At 41.6% G+C, this 13593-nt stretch overlaps 1 protein-coding gene across 7 annotated transcripts in view; it reads right to left on the bottom strand.

The window, feature by feature from the left end:
- POC1A (POC1 centriolar protein A) overlaps positions 1 to 13593 on the bottom strand; it is a 58188-nt gene that overhangs the window by 14306 nt on the left and 30289 nt on the right. For 4 of the 7 annotated variants that reach the window (XM_042885434.1, XM_042885435.1, XM_042885437.1 and 1 more), the window contains exons 8-9: positions 13007 to 13075; positions 10204 to 10302 (exon numbers count right to left, since the gene is read on the bottom strand). In XM_042885434.1, the coding sequence (XP_042741368.1) occupies positions 10204 to 10302; positions 13007 to 13075 (168 nt within the window). Of the gene's footprint in view, positions 1 to 517; positions 635 to 5418; positions 5604 to 6110; positions 6286 to 6597; positions 6842 to 9737; positions 9779 to 10203; positions 10303 to 13006; positions 13076 to 13593 lie in introns of those variants that run through there. The other 3 variants (XR_006181386.1, XM_042885439.1, XM_042885438.1) reach the window with 3 other exon arrangements.

Here is a 13593-nt window from a genome sequence, read left to right as displayed (position 1 = left end):
CAGGTGAGGCCTCAAAGCACAGAGCAGGGGGTCAGGATCAGTTCCCTGCCCTGCTGGCCAAACTTCTTTTGATACAGCCCAGGATACAGTTGGCTTTCTGGGTTGCAAGAGCACAGTGCTGGCTCACGTCCATCTTCCCATCCACCATCCACATACAATCACAGAATGGCCCAGGTTGGAACAGACCTCAAGGATCATGAAGCTCCAACCCCCGTATCTAATGCTAGACCAGGCTGCCCAGAGGCCCCATCCAACCTGGCCTTGAACACCTCCAAGGACGGGGCATCTGCAAATCCACCAGCACACAGGTGAGACTGACAGGTAGGTAGTTCCCAGGGTCATTCTGAAATGCTTCAGAATTTCCAACATTACTGAAAATGGTTTAGTGACTACAACACCAATTCCCTCAGGCCTCTGGATGCATCTCACTGGGACCCACAGATTTGTGGGTGTCTATGGGACAATGGTAAAGGATGGGCTTACCACCAGCTCAACAAAGGTGGCCTGCTTCCTCTCAAAGTCACAGCACTTTCCTTTTTATCTGTTAAACCAGAGCATGTGCATCCCATTTGGATCAGCTTCAGACTTCCCACGCCAAAACATACTCTTTCTTTTAAGTGAATGAAAGCTTCTCCTGCGTTAAGAAAGCACAAATAGGACATCATTGGAGCAGATGCCACAGTGCTTATGCACCACAAAAACTGAGCGGACCTTGAAAATTTAGTCTGACATACATTTTAGAAAGTTTCCAAATATTTAAATGAGATAAAACTCTTCTCTTTCCGTTCTTTCATGGAAAGAGACTGCAATGCTCAGCGTGACAGGTTACCTTCCACAAGCAGCCTACCTCCACTCCTGTCACAGGTCAAATACAGAAGTGGCACTAGTTGGAGCTACTGGGTTAAGGCAACAATGCCACATCTCTATCACACTGTCCAAAGAGCCTCCAAATTTGACAGTGGTGAACGTTATTGTGACGCTGTTCAGGGGAAGGCCTGCCCCTGTATTTTAACAAGAACAATAACAGCAAATACATGCACGTAGCAATTGGACAGATCAATACAATGGGAAAGGCATTACAACAGAGGGGTGATGACAGGAGGACCAAAACAACAGAAAGGTGCTATGAAGGAAGGGAAGAAGACTGCTCACCTGGATCAGAAAATCCTAGGTTTACAGGGGAAAGCTTCACCAAGGAGGGATCTCCAACCACAGACCCTTCCCCACCAGCAGTCAGCCCTTCAATGGGGTCTAAGAGAGGTGCAGCCAGGCTCCAACCCTTCCTGTCTCACAGCTCAACTGCCTTCACCTGTGCTTCCAGGGCTGACGGTCCTTTCCTCAGGTGCTCAATCAGTGGTTCAGACCAGGACTCAACAGTTCCCATACAATGCATATATGTATATATTTCCCATTTGGTAAAAGAACATTACATCAGCCCCACTGTTGTTCATAAAAATGGTGAAAGAAACCCCCTCAAAGACCAGACTACAACTATCCTAATCTTAATAGAAATCTAGACGCTGTGGTGAACCAGACACTACTGATTTCAATTCAAACAGATATCTAGAAAGTTGCAAAGAAATACAGAAAGAGCCCTGGAATGGGAACTAACTTATATGACAGTCTGTGCTGTGAAACACTGTGGCTGCACAGAAACCTGAGGTCCCATCTGACTCAGCCGGACGGCACAGTGCCAGCTGCATTCCACAGGCAGGCACCACAAGCAGCGACTGCTGTTGAGGTTTCATCTGTCTTAGTTTGAGTTCAAGTACACAGTAAATGAACAAATGTATTTGCCATTAAATACCTTATCACAACATCCACTTACTAAGCTCTGTGGGTACAGCAAGAAGCAGTTTAACATTACAAGAACAATGGATAAATAGTTTCAGCATATGATATAGCTCTTAGTGATGAGGCAGAAACTGAAGTGATTTACCCATGGCAACTTCTTAGCACAGTGCAGCTACTTGCTAGAAAGAGAAAATTCATCAGCCTTCATTCCAGAGCTCCCTTACTTAACCTTTCATGAAATCTTTAACGTTGTAACCAATTATTGTAATGCTGATGCGGAAGCTGAGGCAAGGGTTAACTACAGAATAGATTGCATCAGTAATGAAATTGCAGTGGATTATGCAAAAAAAATGCTGCTTTGTTCTCTATGTAGTGATATTTAGAAAATATACTGACAAGGTAAGCACCTACCTGTTTAATTGCACATCTACATCAGAAAATAGGATTCTCATCAATAAACCCTGTGGAAACATCTGTATGTTTTGGGGTTTTTTTTTGTTTTGTTTTTGTTTTTTCCCCTCTTCTCTTTGTTCCTGCCCACCAGAAAAGAACACTGGAGCAGTGGGAATAGGGGAGTTCAGCTTTACCTCCATCCTTTAAATCCCATTCGCAAAATAGTAACAAGGGCAGTCCTGTCAAAAGCACCTAAGCTGTGCGTTGTCCACACATTCCAGGAGGTCTGTGAGCACAGCTACATCACTCCATCACCTTGTTCTATGTGCCACCTGAGATCAGGGTCCTGTTTCCCACATTCTGTATTCCTCACTTTACACATGCCACTATAGGAACAGAAACACAGACAAGAGAATCATAGGGAATGATTTCCACCAGAAATTGAGCTACTGCTCTCTGATTGCATTTGAGGTTGCTCTTGGGAAAAGTTCCCAACAAAAACTGCTAAACACTGAAGCAAAATGTCTATCCATCAACTTAGATTCTCCTGCTACAGATTCTTCCACATCAAAAGCACAGATTCCAAGGCAAAATGCAAACCATACTGAGCGTGAACATGAAGTATGAACAACTTCCAGCTTGTGCTCTTCTTATGCATCATTTATCTCCTTCTAATGAAGTACATGTGTGTATGTTGCACAAATACTGCCATGCCTATGTAGGTTATATACCTATGACTGTTATGCACACACACACATACACACACACACAAACATAGCTTCCCCCCACTAGACAGATAGAAATGCCTATTTGCTATTTCACTCAGTGGAAGTTTGGATTTCAGCAGAAGAGTTTGAGGTCTTATGAAAAAAATCTTGAAAAAAAAAAAAAAAAAAAAAAAAAAAAAAAAAAAAAAAAAAAAAAAAGAAAAAGCTTGAGGCATCTTCACCCATCTCCTAAACCTGGCACAGAATGGCAGATTGGAGAAATATAAATCTCGACTCCATCTCTTCTCTTTGAATTATAACCCAAGCATTACAACAAGTCACGTACAGTAGCAACTTCAGTGGGTGAATTCATCTTAATTAACCTGAGATGGAGCTGAACTAGAAAGGCAATTTTTATTCTGACCTCTAATGAGGGGGTCAACCTTGAGGTCTGATTGTTCCAAGCTCTTGAAGAACAATTCTATTCGCTGTAAGAGAACAAAAATTGAAATCTTACTTCCATGAAAAATCTTGTCAAAGTAGAACACTAAGGAAACAGCTGGAGCAGCACAGCTGCCCCCAGCCGCCACTGGGAAAACTGCTGCAGGTTGTTGCAGCCATTCAGATCCTCTGGGAAGACCGGGTTGGGAGAATACAGGGAACTTGTATTCAACCTCTTCTTCTCATCCAAGTCCTTCCTCAAGACAAGATGGAAAAAATCTGACAAACTGTCTAAAGTAGCACGTAAAAAAATGTTAAAGCTCAGAAACAGAGAAGACATGGGCTTTTGTGCATTTACCCTGCACACTCTTTGCTATTTTCACAGGCCAGATCAATGGAAAAGTAAACTCAAGAATTTCAGGGGAAAGAGCAACATAGAGGCAAAACTCACTAGCCTGAGAAAAATATAGTTTCATATGGCAAAAGCAACAACAAGCCAAAACAGAACGTTACAGGGCTATCAATGAACAGAGGCTTGTAGGAATAACTTCTGTGAAGAAGTGCTGCCGTTATCTGCTCATGAAGTTGGCAACAATGGAGAACAGTGAAAACACTTGTTTTGCTATGCTGCAAATTCAGTCAAATTAAGATGCAAAAAATGAGAGAAGGGCACAGGAAACCAATGCAGCTCTGCTTGGGTAAATCCAGGCCTCCTGCTATGAATAAACCTGGAATTGCTACCAAGCGTTACTCTCTGATCAGTTAAGAGTTGAACTCCAGAGCTCATTTGGATCCAAGTTTTTCAACAATGAAACTGAGGGGTTATGTGGTGAATGTTCCTCCCAATAGATTTCCTTTCTGTATTTCTGTTCCTACGGCAGCTCAGTTCCACACATGACCATACTTTGGTACTGAGACTTTTGGAGACGTTATTCTCCAAGAGCATTAAGACAGCCTGCTGAACACCTTCCACACTTAATTATTCCATCCTAAATTAAGGAAAGTCCCTTTGTACCTCCCAGAAGAACTGGGGCAAATACAGCCTCTTCAGGCACAGACCACAGCAGAGAATCCTTTTGTCCACATCAGAAAGAACAGCCTGAAAAAATAAGCAGCCTTTTCCTCTGTTCCTGCTGAACCTCTGTCTCCTTGCAAAAATGTGAGGTCACAGGTTACAACAGCCTTATGAGAGTGGAATCCCCTCAGCAAAAAGGAGAGTGAAAAACCAGACAGCTATGATTAATCATCAGCAAATGCACCCCTTGCAAATGATGTAGGGATGATCACAGAATCATAGGATGGCCTGGATTGAAAAGGACCTGTAAGATATCTAGTTTCACCCCCCTTGGAGATGCCTTTAACGTCCCACAATCAGCTGTAGTAAGACAGCCCTTTCTTAGCAGGTTCTGCTTGGACAGCAGAATAGCACAGAAAGCAGAAGCAGCTTATCATTTCATCATTGTTGCTCATGTAAGTAAAAAAATCTACCTACCTATTCCAAGAGGAAGGTAACCACATGCCAGGATGAAGCTTCCCAGAGTGGGAAAAAGTCCTCAGAGAAATAAGGTGAGAAGCAAATTGGAAAACGAAACAGCAACAACAGAAAAACCCACAGCAACCTGCAGGCCACATTTAACCTGAAGGATAACCCTGTTGAAGACATTACTAAGAATTGAGAGAGAAATTCTAAGGCAATAAGTAGACTGAGGTGAAGGAGATGCAAACAGAAATACACATCTACATTCAGCTGAAGAGAGCTCCAGCTGTGCCTTTCTAGGAGAGAATTTCACAGCGATTAAAAAAAGTACACACTTGTAAGTATTAATGGATGCCAAAACTGGAGGTAGTTTGGAATCCACAAGGTTAAAAAAAGAAAAAGCACATCTGGCCTCTGAGTAATTCAGGAGGAATTCATTTACACAAAGACTGAAGTGCTGCAGTCAGCATGGAGACCAAGGCCAACACTGCAGAAGGAAGGTGGAGCTGGGTTTGGAAGTTCAGCCTATGGGCTTCGGAGAGAGAGCTCTGACCAGCCCAAATCACTGCTCACATCCATTTTCCTTGGAAACAATTTATGACTTACCACCACTGTCACAGCTTCAGCTTTTGTACCAATTGCTTGTCAAACAAAAAAAATGAATTGCAGCTGATGATCATTCAGGCTCTTGTTTGTTCAGAAGGGCTTCTTAGTCAAAATGCAGGAGAATCACGCAGAGATGAGAGTTTGTACAAAGTCTCATGGACTACACAAGGAATTAAGTTTCCAATCTGTTTTGGAAAAATAGATACTGAAGAAACAAACATAATCCAATACCTTCTGGAGAAAGTTGTATACTTAGAGTGTAAAAAGAGGCCTAAATGTCTATCATCTTAACAAAAGGCCCATCGGAGGAGTCACAAGCTGTTTACCTTTTCATCAAAAGCCCTTTCCACGGAAGCCCTGCTCTTCCTGATCCTCACCAAATCTGCTATGTCATTAGCTTTCAATTGGGTGGCTCTGAAATTGACCACCATTTGCCTTCAACAGAGCTAACTACACTTAAAATATCTGTGCACTTAAACTTTAAAAACAAATAACAACACCATGAAGATCTCCTGGCAGAAGAGTGACAGAGGACAACTTTACATCTCTACCCACGTGAGCTCAGCCTCCCAAAAGTCTACTCACATGGGCAGATCTCAGCACATCGGGAGCTGAAAACTAACCTGTGTCTTCTGAGAGATGGTAATTAAATACCTGCTGCCTTTATCATTTGAACTTATCCTAGAACTTACCTCCAAACCAAGAAGCCCGCTGGTCTCAGGAGAACTAGCACTGTATCCATGTGAAACACTCATTTCAGTTACATGGCTGCAGGATTCGCAGCTGAGGCGGCAAGAAAAACACCTCCAGATCACCACCTTATGTCTTCTGCCCTGCTGTGCCAGTTACCTCTCCCACCAGGATACCCTGAGACAAACAAGCAAAGCACTCAAAGCTCACAGACTTTTCACTGCCTTTTGAACATGAGAAGCCACTTTTTCCTCTATTAAAGCTCGCAATTCAAGTATTTTTCCTTAGAAAGTTTGATGCAACAGCAAAAAGAATCAGAGGATTAGATGGAAAGTCTCCTCATCATCCCTTCTTTGCCTAGGGAAGTACTTGACACAGCAAGTTATAAGGTGCCAAAAGAATGTCTATAATTACATTGAAGATTGAGTAAAGAATCCCCCCATCAATGAGTATTCCCTATTTCCCATAACTTTACATTAAAATGTTTACCAATTTGGCTCATTCAATGTTCTTCTTGTCATTCATCATCTTCAAGTACGAATGTAGAGAAACACCCAAGCACCTTCCAACTGTCCACGTGATATGAACTGCTTAGCATTTGTTCATTACACTTCACCACACATTGCTTTCTTGGAATTTGCCAAGCAATAGCAGCAAATCCATCCCACAAAGAAACCAGAGTCACTGTACACTCACGTCAGCAATAGCTGCACGTACAAAGCTTTCCTTATATCTGAAAAAACAAACAACAAAAAACACCCACAATCAACCCCCAAAGTAAAACATTATTATCTACCTTCTCTGAAAAATAACCAATTGTGGATTAAGTAAATATTTTCAGTAACATACCAGCTCTGAGAACATGTCCTTTGATCCTATCCAGCGCAGCTCTCCATACAGACCAACCCTTTTGCTCCTATTCTGATCCCACAGCAACTGTAGGAGCCCATAATATGAAACAACAGGCAAAGATCTATGACTATTATCACTTTCCTGTCGGTCTTCACCGCCCAATATTCCAGCTTAGGACATAATTTTACTCGTACCCATTACATTCTAGATCAAAGCCACAAACTAAATCAAGACACAGGACTGTAAGACGTTTCTTCCCCTGAGTTCACACAGCACTCACTGTGTTTGCCCTTCACTGACGTTTCCGGGGCAATTAGGGAACACTTCATTGCAGCAGTTACTAGTTTATAAATGGTAAGCAAGCATTTCAGTTTCCATAACTCTGATCTAGCACCTAGAACCTCTCGCACCTACAATAACATTTATTTACATTTATATCAGCCAGTTTTAGCATTCTTTCTGATCACATTTTTGTGGTTTATGCTTTTACACCACAGTCATGACTGTAATTCCTACTCATCACAGCCTTCTTTCATTTACAATCATTCTTGCACAGAGAAGTTCTGCTTCCAAAGCAAGCTGCATCACCAAAGCCTCATATATTTACAGAAAACACCAGCAGGTGGGCAGAGCAACTTTGAAGTTCACACCTATCTCTGCAAACAAGCTCCATGCTCTGATTCACAGTGAACTTTAACCACTTGCCTTAGAAATTAGCATCTTCTGCAGGCTTCAGTCTCCATCTGCCTACTGAAATGAAAACTGTTCCTGAACAAGTTTGTTTTCAAGCTCACCGCCCCAACAGGGCTTTTCATGCCTCTTTTACAACACAGGTTAAGATTCTTTTCTTCTTCCTACTCATCTCAATGACTGACTCGCTTTGAAGGCTGCATTCACTTATTCCCTAGCCCTTGTATGTTAGACTTACTCTTCCATGAGAAGCTGGATACAAAACATTGTTTTTACACATCCACTGTTTTGATAAGCAGCCATGCTTTCAGTCCTTAAGAAAAAAAGTTACAGAGCTGCACAACACAGCACAAGCTTTGAAAAATATTCTTTCATTTAAGTAAAAGGTAAACAGATTTACATGTGTCAAGGATAATGCTAGCTCATCGAAAATAAATTACAGTCTACAGGCCCCTAGCACATAATGATAGTATAAAAAACATCTGCACCATTTCTCTTATTCCAGAAGAATCTTGGTACTACGCAGCAGTAGAGAAGAATGAAACAGGTCCTCTTTCCATAGAAGGACATCAAGAGGAGATGAAAAAGCACACACTGCTGCTTTTAGTCATTTTGTTGAGAGAGAAATGGGAGAAATAATAATACTGACGTCTGCTATTCAAAATTAAAAATAAAAAGCAGTGCCTCGCTAAAAACAGGAAGCTTTTCTGAAAATGAGCAGCAGAAGTCAAGTCTTGCAGTAAGCTGCAGCAGCACCCTTCAAAACCAGCCTAACAACACACTTCACTTGAAAGAAAAGAAATTGGGCTGTGGACAGTTGATTAAGAAGTCAGAATTACCACGTTCAGGTTCCACTTACGTTCCTTAATAAACCAAGATATTTTCAGAGACATTCATTTCTTTTTAATAGCTAAGAACATTTCGTACCAATTTTAAACTTAACCTGTGGTATTCAAAACAAAGGCTCTCAGAGAACATTATTTTTCTTATTATTTTAGCAATCACAACTGTCTTAATGTTCAGACACTGCATTCTTACCAACCATAAGTAAGAGTACAGGGACTAGTCACATCCTGCATTTCTATTCTCATGAAACATAGTGAACCATCTGCAGAGACCTGGTGCAGACTCTACTTCTGCTCTGCCTGTTCTGCTAACAGGCAGCCACTATTCGGGTGATACTCACCAAAAACTTCACTATCTTGGCTTTGGTCTCACAGATCACAATATGACACGAAACAAGAGCAGGAACTTCCTCCTCTACAGCAGGACAAAGATGCATCACACTTCCCAGGCAACCATGAAGTGAGAGGCAGTAACAACCGCACAGAATTGAACTGACAGACAACTGGCTACAGCCATGTCAGCTATCACCAAAGCTCTCCACTGCTACTTCCTCCATCCTGCTTCTTAGCCAAGGACAGTTTTACTGTCAAAGGTTTAACTCACATCAAGTTTCTCTTGATGCTCACAGCTGATGTGGGAGATCTACCGGATCCTTTGTGCTGTTCACACCAAAAGGTAACACTGGTTACCTCAAGCCAAAGTATTCCTCCGTGTGGCCAAGGAATAAATAGGAGGTAAGAATACCACTGACTATCATGTGTTATACCCATAACACAACCACTTTCCCTTGCTTTTTATATTCCAGTGGAAAAAAACTGAATTGGAAAGATTACAGATACTGCCACAGAGTTAAAGGTATCAGATAGAAGTTTACCTTTGAGTTAAGACACGTCATGCATGCATACCAGCACTCACACATCCACTGTTTGAACCATAGGCAACAAAACAGTCACGGTAACAACATGTTCTGAAATACTGCAGTTATACTTCAACAGATCAAGGAAGCATCCAAAGATTCGTAAGAGAACACGAAAATTCAAGTGAAACATCACTCACACCAGCAATAACTTTAAAGGGTTACTCTTGTAACATCCAAGACATCTAACATAAACACTACACTGAGATCACTGCATCACACTGCATTATTCAGCTAATGGATTCATGCATTAGATGCAGTCAGAACTAAGATGTCTCCAAATATTTAGAAACAAAGCTCTAGTACAATGTCACCCTTTTCTCACCTGCATTAAGTCTCTGCAGAGATTTCTTCTGTCTTTGATAGCTGTCAATGAGAAGACTTAATGAACATCTATTTTCAGAACTAATGGCATCCCTCAAGGATTTCTACCAGCTAGTAAAACTGCTTTCAGCTGTTACTCACATCTGTGCTTTTATTTCTGGGAGGTGAGGAGAGGTGGGAGTACAGAATATTGTCCAAGCCTCTCACATCTCCTTGTGTACACAAATGAACTACATTTATTTCTCTGTTTTTTAATCATTATTTCATTTTATCATTTTCCAAGAAAGTACATATGTCTAAACAAACCAGAAACAATACTAAGATGGTAAATAACAGACAGCTCAAATTAACACCAAGGAAAAAGATGGCTCCATAGTCCAACTACGTGAAACTGAGTCACATCTTATTCAAACTGTAGACACTGTTCTCCAAAAGGAGCTTTATGTAACCTGTGTGTGCTGACCTACCAGACTGTGATGGGTCCCATCCACATCAGCACCAGACTTGTGAGATTTCAGAACTTCGCCGTAATCTGCTGCATTGAAATTAGTCTTCCATACCATCACCTGCAGAACAAGGCCAGATGGCTAAGTCACTTTTATGAAAACTTTTCACCACATTTGCTTAGAGGTCGATTTCACCTCCACATCCGAGAAGGCTGATGTTACTGAAAACAGATGGAGTTCTCAACCTGAAAGTGTCTTCCTTCAACATTTCTTGGGTTAGGAACATCATGAAACTAGACATACCCAGAGAACTTTGAAGCAACACATCAATTATAGCATTAAAATATTACATGTAGTAATACAGCACTTAGTCACACACCAAACTAGTTGCTGTTTTATCAATGCATTCATTCACAGGAAAAGGAGAGATCAGTACTTTGAGACGAACATCAGACATTTTGAGTCAGTTTGCCAGCTAATAAGTCCCACTTAAAGGCATGGCCTCTCCATAATGCAGCATTTATTTCAAAAGAGAAGAGTTGTAACTGAACCTCTAACACAAAAACTACTTTAACACGTGAAGAGCAAGTCTACGGGGCAAAATCCTGAAGTGATGACACTCTAAAGAGTCAAAAAAGTCTAAGGGCATCAATCAACTGTTTTAAAAGTCTGAAAGACATTGTAAATCTCAGTAGTTCATTTTAGTTATCAGAAACATTGCTGTACACACAGCTTCATTCCTGCCTTCCGTGAAATGTAGAAGGGTTTTTTTTGCACTTACATAGATCCAATGACCAATATGGCCATTCCAGAGAGTAACAGGAGAACACGATGCTCTTTATTGTACACAATACCTTCTTCACAGCTTCATAGGTCAGTGGCCAGACGGCCTACTAACTATTCTATTCAATATTTGCATCATCTTTTTGAATGAGAACATCTAAATTTCCTCACACACGTTTTCTCTCCGATCTCTAGAGATGTGCTGCTATTTTCATCAGCTCTCATGTTTCTCCTGATCCAGAAAGCCAGTGTCCAGCAAGATCTTTCCACAGAAAAATCTCATACATATACAAGGACCAATGTCACTTCTAATCCATGCCCGTACTGTATGTGAAAGTTCTTCCTCCGTACACAGGAGAAAGAAGCACTGCTGAAACAGTGCTCAGAAACAAACCTAACAGGGGAGAGGCAACGCCTTCACGAAAGCTAACGGCCGATGCTCCCGATGGCTCAGAAACATATGCAACCATGAGCTGCAATGGCACTGATGGCCACAAGTGTCAGTGTGACCAAACGGCAGAAACAGGCCTTCACAAAGCACCTTCCTGAGGAAGCACTGCCACGCAGTGTCTCAGCTAACAATACCCAGAGGGAGATATTTTAAAGAAAGAGTGAATCTCGTCCGCATTGAAAACAGGTCCCAGCAAGAGGAAAGACAGCGGACCGGATGGAACAAAAGCTTCTCACAGGAATCTGTGCAGTGGGCCGGTGCAGGGTAACAAAACCTCTCAAAATAGAAACTAAAAATCATAAAAAAGAAAATCAACTTCTTAGCTATGCCTAAGAATCAAAGACAAAGATAGGAGTTTTCACAAAAGTGAACGCTTTGGAAAATAAATAACAGAGAATCACTAAGCAACTCCAACTTCCAGCAACACCAGGCGTTCTTATGGGAGAAAGAAACAACAGCAAAGATGGTTATTTGCTTCCCGTGTTAGATAAGCATTTCAAGAGCAAATCTTAATAAAAGTGACGCTGGTACAATTTTATAGGAAAAAAAAATAATAGATGAGTTTCTCCTCTTTAAAATCCCATTAATTTTTTTAAAGGAAATAACATGGTATTAAAGAGACAGGATGGTAAACTACACCACCTCTCTTAGCATAAAATGGCATTAAAATGCAGCTGACAAGAACTACAAGCAGGACTGATTTCCTTCTCAATAGTATGCTGAAAACACATATTACACAAAGAACCTACCAAGGCATTCCAGCACAGTCTAGACATGTCTGCTATGTTTTTGTTTTCTCATGCAGACAACAGAAAAGAAACCCCAACATGTTTTAAACAAATGTGAACCTGGATTATAATTCAGGACCAGAAGCAAAAGGAATAGAGAAGGGCTTCATCCACAAAAACCCTTCACTAGCAGTACGATACGCTCAGGTTCTCAATCCCAGAGTACACGCCAAGCTCAGAGAAAAGCCCAGCTCTGGCTCCAGCAGCTGTGTAACTGCAGCATTTGCAAAGCTTTGCTCCAGCCCTTACTAACAGAACAATCTCATGTCTGCTCAGAATCAAATCCACCTAAGGAGACAGCTTCTTCTCAAATAGAACTGAAAGGCAGATCTATAGGAGGATAAGAGCACTGTAAAATGCAAAATATAAGCTCCCAGCCAGTGGAGCAGCAGACTCTGGGAGAGCACTGAGGGAAGCATCACCACCTGCTTCCTCATCCCTTTGCCCATCTCTCAGAACTAGGCAGAGGCAGAAGAGGAGACAGACTCAGGCAATGACAACAGATCTTCAGGCTGTTTCAGCGCAGGCAGTTGCACCCCCTAGCCTATTCTCCACCAGCAGCCAGAAGCCTCAAAAATGCATATCACAAGGCCTGTACGCAGGGTAATGTTTTCTGTTGTCCATATCACATTCCCAACTAGCCCACCATAAGTGCTTCCTCAGTGAGAAAATATTTATTGTTACTTTCTAACATTGGTTCTCTCTCTGAAAGCAGTAAGATGCTTAAAACAAACAAACAGTAACATAGAAAGCAACAACAGCAACAAACAAACATAACAACAAAAGGAAGCCAGTCACCCACCTGCTCATCAGATCCTCCAGAGGCAAAGAAGTCTCCAGTTCTGGAGAATGCTACGCAGGTGGCTGGACCCTGTGAATAAAATGTAAAGACATTTAAAACAAATATGGAAAAAAAAAAACACAAAGTCTCCATTGATTACAAGGTATGCCCCTTGTGACATCAGCAAGATGTCAAAAATCCTTCTCTGTCAGGTAAGCAGCCCACAGTTACTGCACTAGGATAAGTGGCACTCGGTTATCCTTTCCCCCACTTTCACTTGCAATTTAAGATCCACAGCATTAAGATGGAGTGAGGAACAAATCAGTTTTACAACTCCAGGCTTTGCCTTTTTCACCCTCAGTCATACCCTTCCCTTAAGAATTAGCATTTCCTAAAGCTCCTGCTCATTTTTTCACAAATGCTGAGTTTGTTACGGGCAGCCTTCAGGGACACACCTGAAGAGGAGGCTCAAAGGGGGAAAAGGAGGTTTCAAAACACACTGATGCAGGTAATGCTGCATCAAGTGGTGTTAGAAAAAAAATACTGACAAGTCTGAGCATTCAGAAACCATTCACCATGCCCCATAACAATACAAGGTTTCTTTTACA

Source organism: Lagopus leucura, unplaced genomic scaffold, assembly GCF_019238085.1.
Source record: "Lagopus leucura isolate 7727_CA_CO unplaced genomic scaffold, USGS_WTPT01 Super-Scaffold_100050, whole genome shotgun sequence".
Taxonomy (NCBI): Eukaryota; Metazoa; Chordata; class Aves; order Galliformes; family Phasianidae; genus Lagopus; species Lagopus leucura.
The sequence above is the reverse complement of the archived record's forward strand: the minus strand, read 5'-3'. Positions and strand labels throughout refer to the sequence as shown.